The 12,641-nt window shown below is 50.7% G+C and overlaps 1 protein-coding gene and 1 pseudogene across 2 annotated transcripts in view; one reads left to right on the top strand and one right to left on the bottom strand.

Annotated features, from left to right (window-relative positions):
• The first annotated feature begins 6 nt into the window (after positions 1 to 6).
• Positions 7 to 6,872, top strand: LOC117701644 (rho guanine nucleotide exchange factor 4-like). The gene is made up of 8 exons (XM_034493205.2): positions 7 to 113; positions 293 to 472; positions 1,233 to 1,458; positions 1,803 to 1,939; positions 3,711 to 3,842; positions 4,413 to 4,656; positions 5,237 to 5,314; positions 5,818 to 6,872. Exons 1-8 carry the CDS (start codon positions 39 to 41, stop codon positions 5,967 to 5,969), a joined length of 1,224 nt encoding a protein of 407 aa, XP_034349096.1. The 5' UTR covers positions 7 to 38; the 3' UTR covers positions 5,970 to 6,872.
• Positions 6,873 to 7,391: 519 nt separating this feature from the next.
• Positions 7,392 to 12,641, bottom strand: part of LOC117701645 (myelin-associated neurite-outgrowth inhibitor pseudogene) — a 6,535-nt pseudogene continuing 1,285 nt past the window's right edge. Inside the window, exons 3-4 of the transcript XR_013070246.1 lie at positions 12,010 to 12,139; positions 7,392 to 11,403 (exon numbers count right to left, since the gene is read on the bottom strand). The product of XR_013070246.1 is annotated as a myelin-associated neurite-outgrowth inhibitor pseudogene (transcript). The remainder of the gene's footprint in view (positions 11,404 to 12,009; positions 12,140 to 12,641) is intronic.

Genomic DNA, 12,641 nt, shown 5'->3' with positions numbered 1-12,641 from the left:
ATGACAGCGGTCCAGAGGCCCAGAGCTGCAAGGACCAGATGCGCACAAATGTCATCAATGAGATCCTCAGCACTGAGCGGGACTACATCAAGCACCTTCGCGACATCTGTGAGGTGAGAGGGCTTGCTTGCTTGAGAGCAGCGAGAGCAGTATGGGCTGCGTGACTTAGGCTTTAGGTTAGAATGGGATGGGCGAGGTCATAGGGCGTGGTGAACTGGTGCAGAGGGCGTGGCGTGTGGTGGGGTTCACGAATGGGTACCCAGAGAGCTTGGCTCCGTCCCACCCCCCCCAGGGCTATGTCCGCCAGTGCCGCAAGCGGGAGGATATGTTCAGTGAAGAGCAGCTGCGCACCATCTTTGGGAACATCGAGGACATCTACCGCTGCCAAAAGGCGTTTGTGAAAGCTTTGGAGCAGAAGTTCAACACAGAGCGGCCACACCTGAGCGAGCTGGGTGCCTGCTTTCTGGAACACGTAAGTGCGCCTGGACCTGTCCCGCACGGGAGTCTTATGCCCTAACTGGCTGCAGTGCCTGGTCCTCCCCCGACTCTACCCTACCCCATTCCGAACTTGTCTTTGTGCTTGGCACACTTGCTGTACCCCAGGCCACCTACTCTTGCCCCCCCCCCCCCCACCGAATTTACCACACCAGGTTCACAGATAAAAGCTGCTAGCCTTCCTGTGCAGACTGTCTTGTCCTCTACTGAGGTGAGAGTCTCTCCAACTTCCAAGGCTTTAGCTGTTTAGCCTTGATAATCTTTCCTGATTAGCACCGATGACTTCATTAAAACATAATAAAATAGCCGGGCGGTGGTGGCGCACGCCTTTAATCCCAGCACTTGGGAGGCAGAGGCAGGCAGATTTCTGAGTTCCAGGCCAGCCTGGTCTACAGAGTGAGTTCCAGGACACCCAGGACTACACAGAGAAACCCTGTCTCGAAAAACCAAAACAAACAAACAAACAAACAAAAAGACCATAATAAAATAAAAACAGAGGCATGATCAGAATCTCATAGAAACCCTACCTAGAAAGCCGAGTGGCTCCAAGGATAGGCAGACACATCACAGACTTTTTTTCCCCATCTCTGGAATGACTACATATAGTTTGTATCCAGCAAAGTAGATAGAACCAGCCCCTATACAAAATGTGGAAGCTCCTGACCCTTACCTTATAGCTGTGGCCTGTTGCCGGGGAAACAGCAGACAACCATCCTGACCTCTAGCTGTACCCCCAGCAAGCAGACTTCCAGATCTATTCTGAGTACTGCAACAACCATCCCAATGCCTGCGTGGAGCTCTCCCGCCTCACCAAGCTCAGCAAGTACGTGTACTTCTTCGAGGCCTGCCGGCTGCTGCAAAGAATGATTGACATCTCGCTGGATGGCTTTCTACTGACCCCAGTGCAGAAGATCTGCAAGTACCCCCTCCAGTTGGCGGAGCTGCTCAAGTACACGCACCCCAGCACAGGTAGAGGGCACAAGGCGGGAGGGGAGCTGCCGAGACTGCATGCCGTCAGTCAGCCAATTTGAGGATTTGCAGCGTGGGTAGCGTTTGCAGAATGTCGGGTACTGCTGGAGGCACTGGGAACCAGCTTAGGGTAAAGCAAGGCCACCACCTTGAGCTCTACAGGAGTAGGGAAGGCTATACATCAATAGTATACTAAGCTGTTCTACCTGGAAGTTATTCAGGAGAGGAGGGCTATTGTACGTGATGGATGGGGCTGTGGCTAAGAGCAAGCTCACAGCCTCTGGGGACTCTACAGCTCTTCCTGCTCTCCAGCTTGCCGCACCGCTTCTGTCTGTTCTGCTCCAGGGACTTTAAAAATGTCGAAGCCGCCTTGCACGCCATGAAGAATGTGGCCCAGCTCATCAACGAACGGAAACGAAGGCTTGAAAACATCGACAAGATTGCTCAATGGCAGAGCTCCATAGAGGACTGGGAGGTGAGGGCCCCGGTGCCCAGAAAATCCTGTGGGGGTCTTTGCTTGAAAACTGCCCTTGCTCAGAAGGGGAGAGAAGCGGGGACCCACTGCACCCCCGGGAGCTGTTGGAAGACAGGTTCTCTTGCACTGGGCCTCTGGTAGCACCTCCACTTTGGCACCTAATGGTTTCCTTCCTGTGTGAACTATCACACACTTTCCAGCCATCGCCAGCCTAGGGACAGCCCTAACCCAAGGAACTGTGTTTCTAAGACACACTGGTCTGTTTCTCTGCCCCCAGGACAGGCTGGACTGCTAAATTTTAGATAAGTTCTGGAACTCTCAACAGCTGAGGTTAGAGCCCATGGTGGGACTAGAAATGGATGCTCACTTTTTCGGGGTTGTGCATCCTCACGTATCTGGCCAGGCTGGCCTTCTAAGGCAGCAAGTGAAACTGGTAACTATACATTCCTGCTTCTTAAAGGCATGGGGTGGGAGGAGTTCTGCCTCTTCTGCACACAGCCGTCCGCCACCTCTGCACTTACCCAGATGGAACTGTGGTATACTGTGCCAGCTGTCGGGATGAGAACATAAGGAACGCCAGAATAAGGTGCAGAAAAGGACAGCAGAGTCCTAGGTCCTACTCGCACTGAGTAGGCATAACTGGACAGTGCAGCAGCCTGGCTGAGTCCCTGCCTGGCCAAGGACTGGAAAGCACAGTCATTCCCAAATGGATGGCTGCCAGCAGCTCCCACGGGTCAGTTTGAGGTACTAAATACATTTAGCTGCAGGAGCAAGTCCCTGCCAAGCCTAATTTTTCTCTAAAGCATTTAAAAGACAGTGTTAGCCATGTCCAGAATTCTGTACTTCTAATAGCCATCTTCCAAAAGGAGAAGAGTGGGCTCAGGGCCTAGGAGGTAAAGTGCCTTCTTGCTCTGCATGCAAGCAAGAGGCCCTGACTTCAGATTCCCAGCACCCACATTTAAAAAGAAAAACAAACAAACAAACAGGCATGGTGATACACCTGTCTCTCAGTCTTAGATGGTAGAGACGAGGATTCCTGACTTTTGGGTCACCCAGCCTGATTTTATTACTTCAGTGAAAAGACCTTGTCTCAACAAATAAGGTAGAGATGGCTTGGTGAGATGCCTTGGAGGGTAGAGGTACCCGCTGCCAAGGCTGCTGAAACGCATGCCAGTCTCCAAGACTCATTTGGTGGAAAGAGGATCCCGCGAGGGGTCCTCTGTGCTCCAAACACTTGCTGTGGCATGTGTTCACACACCCCTCCCACAGTAAATAAATAATAAAAGGTTTGTTTAAAAGGTGGAAAGTCATTAAGACACTTGATGTTGACCTGTTCCCCTACCGTGCTCATACATATAGGCACACGGGTAAACACACATGTAAACATGTGGACACACAACACACCACGCAAAATGAAAAGGTAAAATGAAAAAGTGTTTTATTTAGTGATTTCAATCAATCAAAATATTTCAAATGTAAGCAACCAACAAACATTTTTGACATTGTTTCATACATTGTCAAAATCACTGTGTACTTCGGTGACATCAAATTCCCAGTGCTCGGCAGCCACAGAAGGCCAGTAGCTACCCTCTCTCTCCTCCCACATCCACACTTGCAAGGCTGCCTTTGGTTTTAAGAGCAGTCCTCTTACCTTGTCCTACCTAGCTCAATTCAGGCGACAGCAGGAAGACACCTACTCGCCAACAGAGGCGGGAGCCAGAGCCTAAGGTTGGGCACACTTACCTCATGGCTCTCCTTGGGGTTCACTCAGGGGGAAGACCTCCTGGTCAGGAGCTCGGAACTCATCCACTCGGGGGAGCTGACCCGTGTTACACAGCCTCAAGCCAGGAGTCAGCAGAGAATGTTTTTTCTCTTTGACCGTCAGCTCATCTACTGTAAAAAGGTATCCAAACCGCCCTACCTTGCCAGACCAGTCCCATGGAATAGTTAAGGGCTGGGCTCTTGTCTAGAGGCAAAGAGCCTGTCGGACTCTGCCCTTGGTCCTTCTGTGTCTCCAGGAGTCCCAGTAAGGCCCTTAGGACTGGCTCTCTATGGTGAGCCCAGGGACACCGGGAGTAGCTCTTTGAACAGTGTGCTGCTGAGAACACCCCCATCCCTGACCTGGTCCCTGCCTGCTCCTCAGATCACGTCTCCCTCTGCAAGCCTTTACTTCTGTCTCATTTCTCTGATCCCAGCAGCCTCTGGGCTCTTTACTGCTAGTTCTGCTTCTTTCAAACCATGGCACACTGGTCCCATGCATGAAGCCTCCCTTGTTCTCTCTGCTCTCTGCCACACCATATGGACCACTGCTTTAGTTTCTGAGGCTTTCTGCCCACCAGACTATGTGCACATTCCAAAGATTAGACTGTCCTGCCAATCAGTGGCTTGGAGGGGAGGTGGGCATGGACCCTGGACATGACCAGGTAGTTAGGCAGGCTGCTGGGCAGCCAGGGCTCAGGGCAGCATCTGGCAGGATCTGCTCCGCCGGGACGTGCTATACTACAAGGGCCGGCTGGACATGGATGACCTGGAGGTGATAGATGTGGAAGATGGGAAGGACCGAGACCTCCACGTGAGCGTCAAGAATGCCTTCCGTCTGTACTGTGGTACCACCGGGGACAGCCACTTACTGTGTGCCAGGAAACCAGAACAGAAGCAGCGCTGGCTGAAGGCCTTTGCCAGAGAGAGGGAGCAGGTGCGGCTGGACCAGGAGACAGGTGGGAGATCCTGCTGGGCCTTGCCTAGCCACTGGGCCCCACATATTAGGTGGTCAGGGCCAACTTGAGAATGAGACCACACCCTAGGGGCTGAGTGAGGCTGCAGAAACCTCTTAGCAGCCATCTGGTAGAAATGGCTATTCCTGTGGTCGACCCCACTGACTGAGTCTGTTGGGAGGATCTAACCCTATGTGCCCATCTGTTGAGACCTGGGGGAGCCCCTTCCCACCAAGCCCTGGAGAACATGGACTGGGTACTACAGAAGCCTTTCCCATCCTCTCCTGCTCCTCGGTCACCAGCTTCATGCTTTGGTTTAGGAGTATCCACAGGAGTGAAGAGAAAGAAGCTAGATAATAGAGAAGCGGGAAGGGGAGACATGGGTGGCTTCATTCTGTCCCTTGGCCGTGACAAGACAGAAGGACTGAGCAGGCGAGGGAAGTCCCTGCCATGCCAGGCTATCTCAAGCATGATAGGAATGGGGATATCCAGGAGGATAGTGCCTGGACTAGAAAGCCCTCCCGGGAGGCACATGAGCAAGTGAAGAAGGCAAGGTGGGGTCTCACATACACCCTTCCTGCAGGCTTCTCCATCACCGAGCTTCAGAGGAAGCAGGCCATGCTGAACGCCAGCAAGCAGCAGGCCACAGGGAAGCCTAAAGGTAAATGGGGAAGCATCCTACTCCCTAGGCAGTTCCAGCCTTGACTGCGTTTCCCTGACTTCAAGAGCAATGGCAGCTAGCCACCAGCATCCTTAGAGATGTCTACTGCCTGCCCTCTACAGGCTATGTTTTCAAAGGTGGTAAGCGCCAACAGAGATGCCAGTTTTTGCTTGACTTCTCTGGTGTTACAGTTTCCAGGAGTTAGAGTTCACCTCCCCAGGCTGCCGATAGGTGTGTCACAGCTGCCTGTGAGATAGCCATCTCTCCAAAACTAGAAGCAGACAGTGGCCCTGGCCAGCCCTCAGGCTGCAGTAGTAGGCCGGGCTCAGGTCAAAAACTATTGGTATCTTGGGATCTTGTGTGTTATGGTTTTAGCCCCTTGGGAAGCAAGTCCTGCGTGGCAAACTACTGTACCTATGGAATGATCTACAGCAGAACCCACAAACAGGCTCCTTTTGGTCTTCTACCCTTGTGACCCTTGGTGTCTCTCTTTCCCTGTCCAGCTGTTGGCAGGCCAGGATACCTAACCCGCCACAAGCATCCATCACTGCCTGCCAGCCGGCCCCAGCAGCAGGTGTTGGTGCTAGCAGAGCCCAGGCGGAAGCCGTCTAACTTCTGGCACAGCATCAGCCGACTGGCGCCCTTCCGCAAGTGAGCCAGCACCCATCAGACAACCTGACGGCACTTTGTGGAACCGTCCTTTCCTCTCTGATGCCTACACTACCAGGCCCTCTGCCTGTTTTACAAACTGGAAGCGAACAGGCGCAGCGTCACGCTGTATGATGGCTGGGCCCTGCCTCTGGCCCCTTCCCCACGGCTCGTGTGCAGGAACCAGCCTCTGCCTATACTCTAGACCTACGCAGAGCCACCATCAATGGTAAGCCTGCACGCCACAGTTCAGAACCTCTGGCCAGGCTGTGCACATAGGCTCATCTGCTCTGGACATTCTTTGGAAACTTTATCATCTCCATTCCTGTTTCCTCTGCGTAGGAGACCAAACTCTGTGGCCATGAGCCACCTGCCAAAGCAGGTGTGTGACCCTCTGCTCTTCATTTGTCTGTTCAGGCCCCTAGCGCACTTGCAACCTGAGAGGTCCAGGACCAGGCATTCAGCCCTCCTAACTCTACCTATAGCTGTCCTTAAGCCTCCTGGTCCCTCTATACACTGCTGGCTGCCAGACGCCCTCTTTACTTGTGACATGTGTAACAAGAACAAAACCGTACAGTCAACTCTGTACCTGGTTCCGGGTTAGTGACAGTTCCCTGTAGCTGGGGTGGCTGCGCACACACCACACCCACTCCCTGTTCATTATGAATTTGGTCGTGTTGTTTCTCTAATACTGGAGAATTGTTAATGACACAGAAAGATTGCCTTACCCTAGTATGTGTGAGAAGCCATAAGGACTGAACTCTGTGACCCAGCATGGCCGGCCTGCACGTGGTGCAGAGCCTGCAGGACTCGGAAGCATGGAGTCACTCTTGCGCTGCATCTTCTCTAATCCAAAAGCCACATTTAATTTCATAAAGAAACAAATGAAAAGCAACCTGGCTGCTGGTCAGCTGGTGGTGTGTGTCAGTTTCTTCTGTGTGCTGTCATCCCTCCTGGGGCTGGTGCCCTGCCTCTCCTCCTCTTCTGCTCTGGTCCTGGGGGAGGTGCTGCTCACTAGGTCACAGCCTCAGGGTTCTGGCAGAAGTGGCCTAAGGTGGCTAGGGTCACTATTGCAGAGGCCTCAAAGAGGGGTGGAAGAAAGCAGCCCAGGGAGCCATGTGGAGCAGGGTGGCCACAGACTCCCTCGCCACCTCCTGGAGTAGCTAACCGGCACATGTGAGCTAAGAGGTGGGGTCAGTGGTATTTCAGTATTTTGGGGTCTGCTAAACTGAGGGACACAGGGGGCTTATGTAGAGCTGCAGAAGCCTCCACCCCCTAGAGCACTTAGGAAGACCGCCACCAAAGCCACTCAAGGGCTGAACACACAGCCTTGTCCCAAACCCCTAGGAACTTCTTCACTGGGGGAAATGGCAGCAAGTGCTAGTCAGACCTTTGCCTTTGACAAACCTCCCATGAAAAGATCAGAATATGCAACACAAGTCAATCTTTATTGAAAACTGCAGTATTAATTACATAACAATTCTGGTTACAATAAACGTGCTTTTAAGGATTTTAAATCTGAGCTCATCTACTCATCAGATTGCATAAAAAATTAAAACAGTATGAATTTACATCTAATTGAACTGGCTTGGATGGACAATCTGCCCTTTCCTTTGTTTTGACACATAAGTTCCATGAAGAGGCAAGGGATGCCTTTAACACTGGAAGACAATGCTGACTTAAGCATAAAAAAAGTACCAACAACAGTGTAAAAAAGAGTATTTAAAAACAAAAGTTTAAAAAAAGAAGAGCCTTTTCTGTTCAATCCCCAGTCCCAGCCTACCAGGCTCCTTGGGGCCTCCAGCTGCCACAATAACCCTGCCGGGAACCAGTCCCCGCCTGATCTAACTGGTCTATTATACTGCCTACAGTCTGCACCAGACCCACCCACTGCCCTTCCCTGGGAACTGCCTGATACCCACCGGGCCCTCACATCTCATTACAGCTGCTGCCTCCCATGCCACAGTTCTAGATTTATTCCACAGGCTTTCTGTTCTTCACATGCACAGGGAGACGTAGGGAAGAGAAGAATCCTTTAAGACATGGGGAATAATGTGACTGTCCCTACTGAGACCACATCATCACGCCATCCAACACAGAAGACTGGGCAGGAGGATGCAACTCAGGAAATACAAAGACCTGGGAGGTGTGCTGGACTTGAGAGTGTGCTCTGCTGCACACCTGCCCTCCGCAACCCTCAGCACCCGCGGAAAGAACCAGTAGCTGCCACAGTTGCCACTGCACCCTGGGAGGTCCTGCGCCAGGTACATGAGTACAGATGGCAGCTGCTGAGAGGTGGCCCCACAGTAATACTATACTCCAATATTCAGGAGAACTGAGGAAATCTGAAGCAGCCCCAATGTTTAGGCTCAAACTGTACCACAAAACACCCAGTCTGCTCTTTCAGCCTCTTTTCACATCAGAACAACACAACCAGATGCAGTAAGATACCAGGTGCATGACTGAAGAAAGGTAGGACCCTTAACAACCAATCCAGAACTGGGAACCTCCCCACCTGCAGGAAACACTGTCTCTGCAAAACACAAGCTGCTACCCAGAATGGCAACTGGTAACCAAAAGCCACCCAACAGTTCTTCTGAGGAAGACCACAACACAACAGACAACAGTTCCAGAGGCCGCTTCCATGCCTGTAGCCTAACTGGCCCAATCCTGCTGGTGGGCTTCTTGAGAGTCAAGGAGCTCACAGGTTCCAATACTCCACAGCTCTAAACTGCAAAGAGCAGCAGCAGAGGAAGGAAGCTCCCTAGCCTCAGAGAAGGCAGCAGAAAACAATAATGATGTCAATGTTCATAAGTATCAGAGTCTCTGCTTGCCTGTCAATTCAGCTGATGGACTCCAGTCAGGAATGTCACACCCATAGAAAGCACACTTTCTTGGAATGTTACTTAATGTTTTGGAATAACTGTGCAGCTATATAATAGAATACTGACCCAATTCTGTTCCTTAATTTTACTGAAACTGAATGTTGTTAAAGTCACCACCTGTGACAGTTCACTCCTATCCATAGGCCCAGATTTTCACCTGGTAAGATCTTTCACCAGCAGATTCCATAGTGACGACCTGATAGCTTCAAACAGAAAAGACTTCCACACAGGCGAGTTGTAGAATACAGAGCTGTTTGATAGTCACTCCAATGAAACAGTTCCAGGGCAAGTGTGGGAAGCTGACGGGATCAGTAGGAGGGCAGCAACCCCTCTCTCCTGAGAACTTGGGGCCTGTGGAAACACACACTGTGTGCAGCTGCAAGCAGGCCCTAAGACTTGGTAACTTCCTGCTGTAGGCAAAAAACTACACCCTTTCCTGGCAGGGAGATAGCTATGTTTAGTTGGGGGTGGGTAAGGGGGCTTTTTCAAAACATGTGAAATCACAGGTACATTTTGTTCTGATCTGTGATTATTCACCTGGGAGACAACCTTCTGGTCTGTTGAGTCCAGGGAAACCTTGGAGCTACCAACACTGCACATCATCCACCCCAGGGATGGGAATCCCAACATGGAGGTACGGATGTAGGCTATGTGCCACGGCAAATGTTTCTATTTCTGTGCAGTGTGTGCTTTCTTGTACTACCCTCTCCCCATGCACACCCACACTCAAGCACACACGCACACAAACACACACACACCACACACTTAAGTGCTCATGAGGCAATTAAACATACTTATCCATAAACATTCTATGTTCATGGACATAAGGAATGAGGAACCTTCTGTTCACACTGATCCATGCAAATATCTTCCTAAACTTCTCAAAAAATAAAATGCTAAAAAAAAAAAAAAATTATGGAGAGCATTACTATAAAAATAAGGTCACAAAAGGTTCAATATTCAGGTGACCCACCCTGGCCAAGCTGACTGCTACTGAGGCGACCTCCACACAACACAGAAGCCCCGACTTAGCTGCCAGAGACAAGCACCTCTTCCAACCAAAGCCCCAGCAATTCAATGGGGTTGAAAAAAAAAAAAAGATAAAAAGCACACCCCAATTGACAAGACCCCAGAGAGGTCCTCATGCCCTGCCCCTCTGACCCACACTGAACAAAACACTCTCACAGATTCAGGTGGGGCATAATCAGGCAAAAAGAACCCTCGTGATTTCTTATGTACACACTCAAAATCTTTCCCACCATAGAGTCTTCCAGGCAAGCGCATTCCTCAACTGCCTGGCCCTTCCTTTCTGCTTTCCACATCTGCTTGGTACTGAGTGCCATTATGCAGGCTTCCCTAGCCTCACCCCACTAGTCACAGAGGGCAGGTCATCCTCAGGTCAAAGACCCCAAGTCAAGCTACATCATCTCTACATTTTTAGACATAATCACAGCCCTGCTTCTCTACAAGAAACATGAGAACTAAAAATACACGTATTCCCTTGTAACCAGTCTTAAATGTACAACACTCTCCACAGCACAGAGCTGAAGTCTTTGTGGGAGAATACAGCAGTGCCTGTGTCTTTAGCTGACGCAATTATTCTCAGAGGAAAAAAGGAATGGTTCCCTAAGCAAAATAAAGCAAAAGGCAACACTGCCTCAGTGTGGCTGCTTCTCTTTGACATCTTCCCTCCTAGGAAGACAATTTACTTCTACAATGGACTTTTCCAACAGTCCCAACAGATACACAAAACATCATCATGTAAGACATACAGCGGAAACTCAGATGGCAGACACTGCTCTGACATATAGACCATTCTTCACCCCTGCTGGACTGGTCACCAAGCTCCTCTATTTCCTGATAAGCGTCAGGTAGATCCCTGCTTCCCAGAGCACACTCTAGCTGAAATGAAGGAGAGGGGGCCCCACTATCCCTGCTGCTGCTATCTGGAGCTCAGTCTCTCTCTCTCTCTCTCTCTCCCCCAGTCCCTGCAGCTCCCTCCAGGATCAGTCAGTCAGTGCCAAAAAACAGGCTGCTGAAAGCTACAAGTCTGTGTCCATAACTGGCAACCCCAGCACCCTAGGAGTGCCCTCCAGTACTCCTCACACTCCCGTGAGGACATCCCTTGCACAAGTGTAACTGAGACTCAGCATACATCAGAGAAGTGCGTGAGTAACAGGCTGTGAACACGGTCCAGTCCTTTGGGTTTTGCATATGATGGTTTTGCATCAGTCACTGCAGGTAGATTGAGCAAGCTTTGTTTTTGTTTTGATAAACATGCATTCAACTAGATATGATTCAGAATAGAGTAATACTCCCTTTTTTATCATTACAGTTAGCTAAAAAATTTGCCAGGCAGTCCACAAAACAGGATTTGCTTTAAAACCAACCCACAGAGTTAGCTGGAGACTAGCGAGCTGGGACCTGCTGGGCTGGGACGCAGTCGTGTTTAGCTAAGTGTCGGAGCATTAAGAAGAAAGTCCTGGTTGGAGGCACAAGGCCTGCAGCACCAGCTGTGAAACTCAATGAAGTGACTGCACAGCTCCATCCTCAAATCTGGGAAAGAATGACAACAGTCAGACAGACTCTTGGCACCTGGGCTTTACAAGTTCCAGAGGGCAGCAGGAGCCAAAGCTTCGGCACCTGGCTCTCACCCACCTTACAGACACACCCTGTGCCCCCTGCCCTACACCGCTACCTGCAGCCCCACACACTGCAGTAAACAGAAATGATACAAGCCCACTACAGAAGCAGCAAGACAAACAGTTAACACTCAATGCTCTCCCCCTTCCTTCTTTCCTTCCCTACTGGGATGTCCAATAAGGGTAAGGATATAAGGATGGAAGGCCTATGGTGCCGTTCGTGGGTAGGTGGACCAAGGCTGTAAGGAAGGTAGCAAGGAGGGCAAGCTGGAGGGAGCAAGCCAGTAAGCACCAATCCTCACTGTCTGTTTGTCAGTTCCTGCTCAGATTCCTACTATGAAGGATTATAACTGTAAGCCAAGCCAGCTCCTCCCTTCTCCAAGGTGCTCACGCTCAGTATTTTACCATATCGGCAGACAAGCAAACTAGACCAGTGCTTCTATCTGGTCAGTGTCACAGTTTCCTCAGAGAAGTGCACCTCAGCAGGGCCCACCCAGCCACATCCTTCACTAATACTCACATTAATTTGCAGGGCAATCACCACTGCGGGGGCACATAGCTGTAGGTGGGTGTTCCTGGGGCTCGGTACGTGGGGACAGTGACCGGGTGAGGGGCTACAGGAGTTGGAGAATGAGCAGTCAGCAGGGTACCTGGAAAAAAGAACACTTCGTAAGGAAGCACAAGTGACCACTAGAGAGAGCTCTACCATTTGGCCTCTGATAGCACCTGGCTCTGTGTGTGTGTGTATCTATCTGTCTCATTTGGGGGACGGTAGGGTGGGGGAAAAGGAATGGTCTTGGTCTTGAACCAGAAGGGTCAAAACTCCAAACAAATTATCCAAAGTGTCGAAAGGCATTATTAGCACAGCAGTTGGTGGTCACAGTATGCCTGTAACTCCTCTTCAGACTGTGCACATTGATTTTGGCAGATCACATGACTACAAAATGAAAAGCTGAGTCTACTCCCCTTAAACACGAAGGAGATTCTAGCACATGGACAGCAGAGGTGGACGTGGAGAATAGTGTGCTAAGTGAGGAGGCCGGTGAGGAAGAACAGTGTGTGTCCCTACTCACATGACATGCCCAACGCTGTCAAATTCAGACATGGAATAGTGGATGCTACATCTCGAAGAAGGAGAATGGCCTATCTGTT

Source organism: Arvicanthis niloticus, unplaced genomic scaffold (genome assembly GCF_011762505.2).
Source record: "Arvicanthis niloticus isolate mArvNil1 unplaced genomic scaffold, mArvNil1.pat.X pat_scaffold_1645_arrow_ctg1, whole genome shotgun sequence".
Taxonomy (NCBI): Eukaryota; Metazoa; Chordata; class Mammalia; order Rodentia; family Muridae; genus Arvicanthis; species Arvicanthis niloticus.
This window is presented reverse-complemented; position numbering and strand designations above follow the sequence as displayed.

What these genes read in the sequence shown, in the direction of transcription:
- LOC117701644 (XM_034493205.2), top strand. Translation starts at nt 39, where the DNA reads ATGCGCACAAATGTCATCAATGAGATCCTCAGCACTGAGCGGGACTAC. An exon ending in ACCTTCGCGACATCTGTGAG is followed by an intron (nt 114 to 292) that starts GTGAGAGGGCTT and finishes CACCCCCCCCAG; the next exon opens with GGCTATGTCCGCCAGTGCCG. An exon ending in GCTCAAGTACACGCACCCCA is followed by an intron (nt 1,459 to 1,802) that starts GCACAGGTAGAG and finishes TCTGTCTGTTCT; the next exon opens with GCTCCAGGGACTTTAAAAAT.